This window comes from Homarus americanus, unplaced genomic scaffold, assembly GCF_018991925.1.
Source record: "Homarus americanus isolate GMGI-L3 unplaced genomic scaffold, GMGI_Hamer_2.0 scaffold74, whole genome shotgun sequence".
In the NCBI taxonomy this organism is placed as follows: domain Eukaryota; kingdom Metazoa; phylum Arthropoda; class Malacostraca; order Decapoda; family Nephropidae; genus Homarus; species Homarus americanus.
In genome coordinates, this window is record NW_024716951.1 from 4794936 (window position 1) to 4806124 (window position 11189).

The 11189-nt window shown below is 53.1% G+C and overlaps 2 protein-coding genes across 2 annotated transcripts; one reads left to right on the forward strand and one right to left on the reverse strand.

Annotated features, from left to right (window-relative positions):
• Positions 1 to 2808: 2808 nt before the first annotated feature.
• On the forward strand, positions 2809 to 3162 carry LOC121858565 (eukaryotic translation initiation factor 3 subunit A-like). Its single transcript, XM_042355055.1, has one exon. The coding sequence runs from the start codon at positions 2809 to 2811 to the stop codon at positions 3160 to 3162; it is 354 nt and encodes a 117-aa protein (XP_042210989.1).
• Positions 3163 to 4602: 1440 nt separating this feature from the next.
• LOC121858566 (basic salivary proline-rich protein 2-like) lies at positions 4603 to 8442 on the reverse strand. The gene is made up of 5 exons (XM_042355056.1): positions 8277 to 8442; positions 7477 to 7837; positions 6469 to 6870; positions 5730 to 6086; positions 4603 to 5077 (listed from the first exon to the last, which is right to left on the reverse strand). The coding sequence occupies exons 1-5, from the start codon at positions 8440 to 8442 to the stop codon at positions 4603 to 4605; spliced, it is 1761 nt and encodes a 586-aa protein (XP_042210990.1).
• Between the last annotated feature and the right edge of the window lie 2747 nt (positions 8443 to 11189).

Here is an 11189-nt window from a genome sequence, read left to right on the forward strand (position 1 = left end):
GCCCAACCAGGGGCGGCAGTAACTCGGTGGATCCTCCCAGCGAGGGCGGCACCCCAGGGTCCCCTGGTGGAAGACGTACCCCTAGCGTTTCCTAGGGGCGGCGGCTTCTGGGACCTTTCCAGGTTCTGTGGTGACCATAGGGTATCCTCAGTGTCGTTGTCCCGTAGGTTCACCCAGGGGTTGCGCCTTCCCAGGAGCCCATAACTTGCCGTATCGGTAAGTCAGACAATTGCACAATACCCCCAATTCCTTCCTTAATCAGATTAGACCAAAACAAATCCACCAAATTTCAGCCAATAGGAGAACAGAGCAGTGTGTTTGCACAGTCACCAACTTATGTTTTCTCCTTCGTTGATATTTAGCCCCTTTTTACATTGTTCATGATGCATGATATTGGAAACGTTGATGGGCAGTGACGATAAAACGTCAGCATCTCCCATTGTTCTAAATAGTGCAACAACTGTCCCAGGGCACATTACAGGGTACATCAGACCCTGCTCACGTATACCAGGTGCAACGGCTCCCCTGGGGCCCTCTCCAGGGCGTCGTAGAGCTCAGCGCTCCCTCCCCAGGAGGGAGGCGTGTGTCCCCAGGCTGTCACCCAGGACTTTGAACCAGGGTCCCTCACAGTTTGCAGGCCCACCAAGTGCCATAAATACAGGGTCTGTTTGTAAGTGGGTATAGACCCACGGGCTCATCAGGCAACAATTTGCGATCTTCCCAGAGGTTTATCACACCCAGGGCTCACAGCATTTCAGTTCCCATCAGGCGGCGGCGCCTCAGGACCTTCCCAGGTGCCGCCTGGGATTAATTTAGGGGCTCCCCCTTTAGGTGCGGCCACAGTCCTCCCAAAACCTCCTAGGGGAAGGTGCCTCTCCCAGGAGCCCTATAGCTTGCTTGGTCTTGGTTTTGTACATATTGCATAAGTCCCGCACCCCTTCCTTAACTCTTCTGATTGGTGGACTGAACAACCACCAAATTTCAGCACACAGGAGAACAGAGCAGTAAGTCACACAACAATCAACCCAGTGTTTTCCTGTTGGATATTTAGTCTCCTTTACATTGTTCACGACAAAGCATGATATCGAAATGCGATAAGTAGTGTATTTATATAACGGCCATATCTCCCATTGTTCTAAATAGTGTTTGCAAACAACCGCCTCCCAGGGCACTGCAGGGGTAGTACATCAGGCCTCCTGTTTGCTATAGTGCGCAACGTTTCTGGGGCCCTCAGAAGTGCCTGATTTGTTTCAAAGGCCCCTCCTGTAGAGGAGGCAGCGCCCCCAGGGGGTGTTCCAGGGACGGCGGTGAAACCAGAGGTCCCTCAAGCAGGAAGGAGGGCAGACCGCAAGGGGCCGTCCCAAGCCACAACCCCAGGTCTTTCTGGGGCAGCACCCAAGGGGCCCCAACACGGTGGCTGAAACCCCAGGGCCTTGCTAAAAGACAGCGGCACCCAGGGGCCTCCCAGGATCGGGGAGATTTACCACAGGGATCTGCCCAGAGATGGCGGCGACCCCTAGGGCCTCACAGGAAGACGGGTGACCCCAGGTGCCCCTCTCAGGGGGCAGGTGGCGCTCCCAGGACCTTCCAGGTGCCAGTGATTCCCGGAAGGGCCCTCCCAGGTGCGCTGTCGTTCCCAAACGCCTCCCAGGGGCTGCGTGGCCCTCCCTGAGCCCTAACTTGCTTGGTCGCAGTGTTGTATTATATTGCATACGCTCCGCAATGCCTTCCTTAATCAGATTATGGATCAAAATGTAACACACACCTTTAAATTTCAGCCAATAGGAGAAATATGAGCAGTAAGTCAGCACAACACCCAACTTATATGTTTTCCTGTTGATATTTATTCTTTACATTGTTCATGATGTATGATACGACGGAAATGCTGGCGGTAGTGTATAGCATTTAACGTCATATCTCTTGTTCTAAATGGTGCCAAAACAACAAACCCCCAGAGGAACTACAGGTGTTGTACATATTGCATTCGGCCCAACAATTCTTCCTTTAATCGTGATTGGTGGACTAAAAATATATATACACTCATATTACAGCCAATAGGAGAACAGAGCAGTAAGTCAGTATAACACCCCAACTTATATTTCTGTTGATATTTAGTCCTTATACATTGTTCATGATGGTTGATACTGAAAATGCTATGGGCAGTGTGGTCATTTAACGCTATATTCCCATTGTTCTGGGTAAACAAAGAAACGTCCCAGGCACGTAGGTAGGCACATCAATTCTCTCGCCATTATACTGAAAAATGTCATTTCAGCCTTCAGGCGTCGGAGAGATTGGTGTCTTCCAGAGGAGGCAGCGCCCTGTGTTATTCCAGACGTTGCGAAACCAGGGCCTCACAGCATGGCATTGTAAGGGCTGGTCCAAGGGCGCCATTTTCAGTTCACCAGGCAGAATTCCAGAGATCCCCAGCAGAGTGGGCGGCACAGGGTCTCAGGGCACCTCATAGGGCCTTTCCTAGGTGTGTCGTTTGTCTCTTATAGGTTCTCCTATATGTGAGCCTTCCCAGAGCCCTATACTTGCTTATAGTCGTATAAAACATATTGCATACGTCTAATTTTCCTCAATCCAGACAGATCAACCCATCAAATTACATACAGAGCAGTAAGTCAGCATAACACCCCAACTTATGTTTTCCTGTTGGATATTTAGTCTCCTTTACATTGTTCATGATGCGATGATACTGGAAATGCGATGGGCAGTGTATTTATATAACGTCATATCTCCCATTTTTGTAAATGGTGCGACAACAACTGCTCCAGGGGCCCTTCCACGGGCGTCAGTGTCCCCATGGGCCTTTCCATGGGCACCGGCGACCCCAGAAGCCGGCCCAAGAGCGGGAGCATCCCTCGGGGCCCTCTCAGGGGTGGAGGCACCCACAGGGGCCCTCCCCCAGTCAACGGCGTCCGTAGGGGCGCTCTCAGGTGCACCTCTGGCCCCAAGGGCCTTCCCAGGTGCGGCAGCGACCCTAGAGGCCCTCCCAGGTACGGCGGTGACCCCAGGTGCCCTCCCAGAGGTGTCAGCGACCATAGGGGCTCTGCCAGGGGCGGCAGCGACCCCAGAGGACCTCCCAGGTGCGGTTGTGTCCGCAGAGACCCTCCCAGGGGCGGCTGCGATCCCAAGGGCCCGCGCAGGGGCAGCTGAGACCCCAGCAGACAACCAAGCAAGGAAGGGGCGAGTGAGGGAGGCAGTCAGGCAGGGAGGCTGGCAGGTAGGGAGATAGGCAGGGAGATCAAGTAGGCACGTAGGCATGCAGCAGGCAAGAAGAGTGGTCGGCTAGCAGGCAGGCAGGGACGGAGGCAGGGACGGAGGCAGGGACGGAGGCAGAGAGGGAGGCAGTGACGGAGGCAGGGACGGAGGCAGGGAGGGTGTCAGGGACGGAGGCAGGGACGGAGGCAGGGACGGAGGCAGAGGGAGGCAGGGACGGAGGCAGGGACGGAGGCAGAGAGGGAGGCAGGGACGGAGGCAGGGACGAGGGCAGCGTGGGATGCAAGGAGGCAGGGAGAGAAGTAGGAGGGTAGAGATGGCTAAAAGAGAGGCAGGGATGTGGGTAGGGAGGCATGGAGGATGGCAGGCAGGGAGGCAGGGATGGAGCAGGGAGGTAGGCAGGGGAGGTGGGCAGGAGGCCATGAGGGAGGAAGGTAGGGAGGGAGGAGGAGGGAGGGAGGCAGGGGAGGGAGGCAGGGAGGGATGGAGGGAGCCAGGGAATGAGGGAGGAAGGCAGGCAGGGAGTGAAGGAGGAGGCAGGGGGAGGGAGGAGGGAGGGAGAGGGAAGGAGGCAGGAGGGGGAGGAGGGAGGGGAGGCAGGGAGGGAGGAGGCAGGGGAGGCAGGAGGGAAGGAGAGAGGCAGGGAGGGACGGAGGCAGAAAGGGAGGGAGGCAGGGAGACAGAGAGGGAGGCAGGGATTAATTTTATTTTTGCCACTTACAGCGGCTAGTTTATTGTGCAACCCATACTCATCCTGTGAGCGGTAGCGCAAAAGAATTGCAGTGTATAGTAGTTCACAAAGGGTCGTTATAACTAACCCCCATAGTCAGGATATTATGGCATTGAATGTTACAGATTATTTCAAATAAATTCTTTGTTTAGGTCTATACATAATGAGTAAGTCATTCGGAACTGCGTGAGTACAGGAGTGTGTGGCCATATATCTGGCCACACACTTTACATTTAGTTTTGTTCACATCTGCTTGAGGAACATACTGCCAGAGGCACTTTTATTCGTACCCTAATCTAGCGATTACATCATCTTGTACTCTAGTGATCTTGTTACTTGCTCCATATACATGTTTCACTTGATACACCAATCACAGTTAAGGAATGAATTGTTGGACGAATGCAATATGTACAACACCTGTAGTTCCTCTGGGGGCAGTTGTTTTAGCACCATTTAGAACAATGGGAGATATGATGTTAAATAAATACACTGCCGATTGCATTTCCAGTATCATCGCATCATGAACAATGTAAAGGAGACTAAATATCCAACAGGAAAACATAAGTTGGGGTGTTGTGCTAACTTACTGCTCTGTTCTCCTATTGGCTGTAATTTGGTGGATTTACATTTCAGTCCACCAATCAGAGTTAAGGAAGGAATTGCCGGACGTATGCAATTTGTACAAAACCAAGACCAAGCAAGCTATAGGGCTCCTGGGAGAGGGCACTGCTTCCCCTGGGAGGGTTTTTGGGGACGACGACGCATCTGAGAGGGCCCCTAGGGTGTCCACGGCACCTGGGAAGGTCCCTGAGGGCGCCGCCGCCCCTGATAGGGCCCCTGAGGGTGCCGTCTTCCTGTGAGAACCCCTGGGGTCGCCGTCGTCTCTGGGATGATCCCTGGAGGTTAGTGCCGCCCCTGGTAAGGCCCCCATGGGTCGCTGCCGCCCCTGAAACGGGACCTGTATTTATGGCCGCCCCTTGGAAGGCCCCTTGCAGCGCAGCCTTCCTGTGAGGACCCCTGGTTTCACAGACGTCCCTGGAACGGCCCCTGGGGACACTGCCTCCTCTGGGAGGGCCTTTGAGCTCTACGACGCCCCTGAGAGGGCCCCAGGGGGCGTTGCACCTGGAATGGCAAACGAAAGGGTCTGATGTGCTACCCCTGTAATGCCCCTGGGACAGTTGTTTAAGCACTATTTAGAACAATGGAAGATATGACGTTATTTAAATACACTGCCCATCGCACTTCCAGTATCATCGCATCATGAACAATGTAAAGGAGACTAAATATCCAACAGGAAAACATAAGTTGGGGTGTTGTGCTGACTTACTGCTCTGTTCTCCTATTGGCTGTATTATGGTGTATTTACATTTTAGTCCACCAATCACAGTTAAGGAATGAATTGTTGGACGAATGCAATATGTAAGACACCTGTAGTTCCTCTGGGGGCAGTTGTTTGAGCACTATTTAGAACAATGGGAGATATGACGTTATATAAATACACTGCCCATCGCACTTCCAGTATCATCGCATCATGAACAATGTAAAGGAGACTAAATATCCAACAGGAAAACATAAGTTGGGGTGTTATGCTGACTTACTGCTCTGTTCCTATTGGCTGTAATTTGGTGGATTTACATTTTAGTCCACCAATCACAGTCAAGGAAGGAATTGCGAGACGTATGCAATATGTACGACACCAAGACCAAGCAAGTTATAGGGCTCCTGGGAGAGGGCACCGTAGCCCCTGGGAGGGCCTATGGGGACGACGACGCACCTGAGAGGGCCCCTAGGGTCACCACGGAACCTGGGAAGGTCCCAGAGAGCGCCGCCGCCCCTGAGACGGCCGCTGGGGGTGCCGTCTTCCTGTGAGGACCCCTGGGGTCGCCGCCCTCGCTGGGAGGATCCCTGTAGGTTACTGCCGCCCCTGGTCGGGCCCCATTGTTCGCTGCCGCCCCTGAAAGGGGCCCTGCGTGTTGTGGCCGCCCCTTGGACGGCCCCTTGCAGCGCTGCCTTCCTGTGAGGACCCCTGGTTTCACCGACGTCCCTGGAATGGCCCCTGGGGACGCTGCCTCCTCTGGGAGGGCCTTTAATCTCTCCGACGCCCCTGAGAGGGCCCCAGGGGGCGTTGCACCTGGTATGGTAAGCGAGAGGGTCTGACGTGCTACCCCTGTAGTGCCCCTGGGACAGTTGTTTGAGCACTATTTAGAACAATGGGAGATATGACGTTAAATATATATACTGCCCATCGCATTTCCAGTATCATCGCATCATGAACAATGTAAAGGAGACTAAATATCCAACAGGAAAACCAAGTTGGGGAATTGTGCTGACTTACTGCTCTGTTCTCTTATTGGCTGAAATTTGGTGGATTTACATTTTAGTCCACCAATCACAGTCAAGGAAGGAATTGCGAGACGTATGCAATATGTACGACACCAAGACCAAGCAAGTTATAGGGCTCCTGGGAGAGGGCACCGTAGCCCCTGGGTGGGCCTATGGGGACGACGACGCACCTGAGAGGACCCTTATGGTCACCACGGAACCTGGGAAGGTCCCAGAGAGCGCCGCCGCCCCTGAGAGCCGCTGGGGGTGCCGTCTTCCTGTGAGGACCCCTGGGGTCGCCGCCCTCGCTGGGAGGATCCCTGGAGGTTACTGCCGCCCCTGGTCGGGCCCCATTGTGCGCTGCCGCCCCTGAAAGTGGCCCTGCGTGTTGTGGCCGCCCCTTGGACGGCCCCTTGCAGCGCCGCCTTCCTGTGAGGACCCCTGGTTTCACCGACGTCCCTGGAATGGCCCCTGGGGACGCTGCCTCCTCTGGGAGGGCCTTTAATCTCTCCGACGCCCCTGAGAGGGCCCCAGGGGGCGTTGCACCTGGTATGGTAAGCGAGAGGGTCTGATGTGCTACCCCTGTAGTGCCCCTGGGACAGTTGTTTAAGCACTATTTAGAACAATGGGAGATATGACGTTTATAAATACACTGCCCATCGCATTTCCAGTATCATCGCATCATGAACAATGTAAAGGAGACTAAATATCCAACAGGAAAACATAAGTTGGGGTGTTATGCTGACTTACTGCTCTGTTCTCCTATTGGCTGTATTATGGTGTATTTACATTTTAGTCCACCAATCACAGTTAAGGAATGAATTGTTGGACGAATGCAATATGTACAACACCTGTAGTTCCTCTGGGGGCAGTTGTTTTAGCACCATTTAGAACACTGGGAGATATGATGTTAAATATATATACTGCCCATCGCATTTCCAATATCATCGCATCATGAACAATGTAAAGGAGACTAAATATCCAACAGGAAAACATAAGATGGAGTGTTGTGCTGACTTACTGCTCTGTTCTCCTATTGGCTGAAATTTGGTGTATTTACATTTTAGTCCACCAATCACAGTTAAGGAAGGCATTGCCGGACGTATGCAATATGTACAACACCACGACCAAGCAAGTTATAGGGCTCCAGGGAGAGGGCACCGCAGCCCCTGGGAGGGCGTTTGGGGACGACGACGCACCTGAGAGGGCCCCTAGGGTCACCACGGCACCTGGGAAGGTCCCTGAGGGCGCCACCGCCCCTGAGAGGGCACCTGGGGGTGCGGTCTTCCTGTGAGGACCCCTGGGGTCGCCGCCATCTCTGGGCGGATCCCTGTGGTCGTCTACGATCCTGGGAGGGCCCCTGGGCTAACCGCTGTCTCTTGTCAGGCCCTGAGGTTGCTGCCACCCGTGGTAGGGCCCCTTGGGTCGCTGCCCCCCCCCCCTGAAAGAGACCCTGGGGTTGTGGCCGCCCCTTGGACGGCCCCTTGCAGTGCCTCCTTCCTGTGAGGACCTCTGGTTTCACCGCCGTCCCTGGAACACCCCCTGGGGACGCTGCCTCCTCTGGGAGGGCCTTTGAGCAAATCCGACGCCCCTAAAAGGGCCCCAGGGGGTGTTGCACTTGCTATGGCAAACGGGAGGGCCTGATGTGCTACCCCTGCAGTGCCCCTGGGGCAGTTGTTTGAGCACTATTTAGAGCAATGGGAGATATGACGTTATATAAACACTGCCCATCGCATTTCCAGTATCATCGCATCATGAACAATGTAAAGGAGACTAAATATCCAACAGGAAAACATAAGTTGGGGTGTTGTGCTGACTTACTGCTCTGTTCTCCTATTGGCTGTAATTTGGTGGATTTACATTTCAGTCCACCAATCAGAGTTAAGGAAGGAATTGCCGGACTTATGCAATATGTACAAAACCAAGACCAAGCAAGCTATAGGGCTCCTGGGAGAGGGCACTGCTTCCCCTGGGAGGGTTTTTGGGGACGACGACGCACCTGAGAGGGCCCCTAGGGTGTCCACGGCACCTGGGAAGGTCCCTGAGGGCGCCGCCGCCCCTGATAGGGCCCCTGAGGGTGCCGTCTTCCTGTGAGAACCCCTGGGGTCGCCGTCGTCTCTAGGAAGATCCCTGGAGGTTAGTGCCGCCCCTGGTAAGGCCCCCATGGGTCGCTGCCGCCCCTGAAACGGGACCTGTATTTATGGCCGCCCCTTGATAGGCCCCTTGCAGCGCAGCCTTCCTGTGAGGACCCCTGGTTTCACAGAAGTCCCTGGAACGGCCCCTGGGGACACTGCCTCCTCTGGGAGGGCCTTTGAGCTCTACGACGCCCCTGAGAGGGCCCCAGGGGGCGTTGCACCTGGTATGGCAAACGAAAGGGTCTGATGTGCTACCCCTGTAATGCCCCTGGGACAGTTGTTTAAGCACTATTTAGAACAATGGGAGATATGACGTTTTATAAATACACTGCCCATCGCATTTCCAGTATCATCGCATCATGAACAATATAAAGGAGACTAAATATCCAACAGGAAAACATAAGTTGGGGTGTTATGCTGACTTACTGCTCTGTTCTCCTATTGGCTGTAATATGGTGGATTTATATTTTAGTCCACCAATCACAGTTAAGGAAGGAATTGTTGGACGTATGCAATATGTACAACACCTGTAGTTCCTCTGGGGACAGTTGTTTAAGCACTATTTAGAACAATGGAAGATATGACGTTATATAAATACACTGCCCATCGCACTTCCAGTATCATCGCATCATGAACAATGTAAAGGAGACTAAATATCCAACAGGAAAACATAAGTTGGGGTGTTATGCTGACTTACTGCTCTGTTCTCCTATTGGCTGTATTATGGTGTATTTACATTTTAGTCCACCAATCACAGTTAAGGAATGAATTGTTGGACGAATGCAATATGTAAGACACCTGGTGGAAGTTCTTCCAAAGGTTGTTCGAAAGCAATTATTGTGAACAATGAAGATGGTGATTGCTATATAAATACACTGCCCACTTAATCTCCACAGTATCATCGTGATCATGAACAATGTAAAGGAGACTAAATATCCAACAGAAAACATAAGTTGGGGTGTTATGCTGACTTACTGCTCTGTCTTTATTATTGTAATTTTGAGGGATTTACATTTTAGTCCACCCAATCACAGTTATGAAGGAATTATAGACGATGCAATATGTACGACACCACATTCGCCAGTTATAGGCCCTGGGAGAGGGCACCGTGAGCCCCTGGGAGGCCTATGGGGACGACGACGTGCACCTGGAGAGGGCCCCTAGGTCACCACGAACCTGGAAGGTCCTAGAGAGCGCCGCCGGCCTCTGAGACGCCTGCTTGGGGTGCCGGCTTTTCCTGTGAGGACCCCTGGGTCGCTGCCTCGATGGGGAGGATCCTCAGGGTTACTGCTGCCCTGCCTGGGCCCCATTGTTCGTTGCCCCTGAAAGGGGCTCCTCATGCGGTTGTATACGCCCTTGATCGGCTCCCTTGCAGTGCCGCTCTTTCCTGTGAGGACCCCTGGTTTCACCGACGTCCTCCTGGAATGGGCCCCTCAGACGCTGCCTCTGGGAGGCCTTAATCTCTCTCCGACGCCCCTGGAGAGGGCCCCAGGGGCGTTGCACCTGTGCGGTGTTTAGTGGTCTGATGCTACCCGCAGAAGGCCCCTGACAAAGTGTTGTTTTAGTAAATCTACGAAACAATGGGAGATATGACGTTAAATATATATACTGCCCATCGCATTTCCAATATCATCGCATCATGAACAATGTAAAGGAGACTAAATATCCAACAGGAAAACATAAGTTGGGGTGTTGTGCTGACTTACTGCTCTGTTCTCCTATTGGCTGAAATTTGGTGGATTTACATTTTAGTCCACCAATCACAGTTAAGGAAGGAATTGCAGGACGTATGCAATTGTACGACACCACGACCAAGCAAGTTATAGGGCTCCTGGGAGAGGGCACCGTAGCCCCTGGGTGGGCCTATGGGGACGACGACGCACCTGAGATCACCCCTATGGTCACCACGGAACCTGGAAAGGTCCCAGAGAGCGCCGCCGCCCCTGAGAGCCGCTGGGGGTGCCGTCTTCCTGTGAGGACCCCTGGGGTCGCCGCCCTCGCTGGGAGGATCCCTGGAGGTTACTGCCGCCCCTGGTCGGGCCCCATTGTTCGCTGCCGCCCCTGAAAGTGGCCCTGCGTGTTGTGGCCGCCCCTTGGACGGCCCCTTGCAGCGCCGCCTTACTGTGAGGACCCCTGGTTTCACCGACGTCCCTGGAATGGCCCCTGGGGACGCTGCCTCCTCTGGGAGGGCCTTTAATCTCTCCGACGCCCCTGAGAGGGCCCCAGGGGGCGTTGCACCTGGTATGGTAAGCGAGAGGGTCTGACGTGCTACCCCTGTAGTGCCCCTGGGACAGTTGTTTGAGCACTATTTAGAACAATGGGAGATATGACGTTAAATAAATACACCGCCCATCGCATTTCCAGTATCATCGCATCATGAACAATGTAAAGGAGACTAAATATCCAACAGGAAAACATAAGTTGGGGTGTTATGCTGACTTACTGCTCTGTTCTCCTATTGGCTGTATTATGGTGTATTTACATTTTAGTCCACCAATCACAGTTAAGGAATGAATTGTTGGACGAATGCAATATGTACGACACCTGTAGTTCCTCTGGGGGCAGTTGTTTGAGCACTATTTAGAACAATGGAAGATATGACGTTATATAAATACACTGCCCATCGCACTTCCAGTATCATCGCATCATGAACAATGTAAAGGAGACTAAATATCCAACAGGAAAACATAAGTTGGGGTGTTATGCTGACTTACTGCTCTGTTCTCCTATTGGTTGTATTATGGTGATGACATTTAGTCCACCAATCACAGTTAAGG

Excerpts from the sequence above, each read along its gene's own strand:
- LOC121858566 (XM_042355056.1), bottom strand. The coding sequence starts at position 8,442 with ATGGGGGCCTTACCAGGGGCGGCACTAACCTCCAGGGATCTTCCTAGA. Across the intron at positions 6,087-6,468 it reads GACCATAAGGGTCCTCTCAG|GTGCAACGCCCCCTGGGGCC; the intron begins GTGCGTCGTCGT and ends TTACCATACCAG. Across the intron at positions 5,078-5,729 it reads GACCCTAGGGGCCCTCTCAG|GTGCAACGCCCCCTGGGGCC; the intron begins GTGCGTCGTCGT and ends TTGCCATTCCAG.
- LOC121858565 (XM_042355055.1), top strand. The coding sequence starts at position 2,809 with ATGGGCCTTTCCATGGGCACCGGCGACCCCAGAAGCCGGCCCAAGAGC.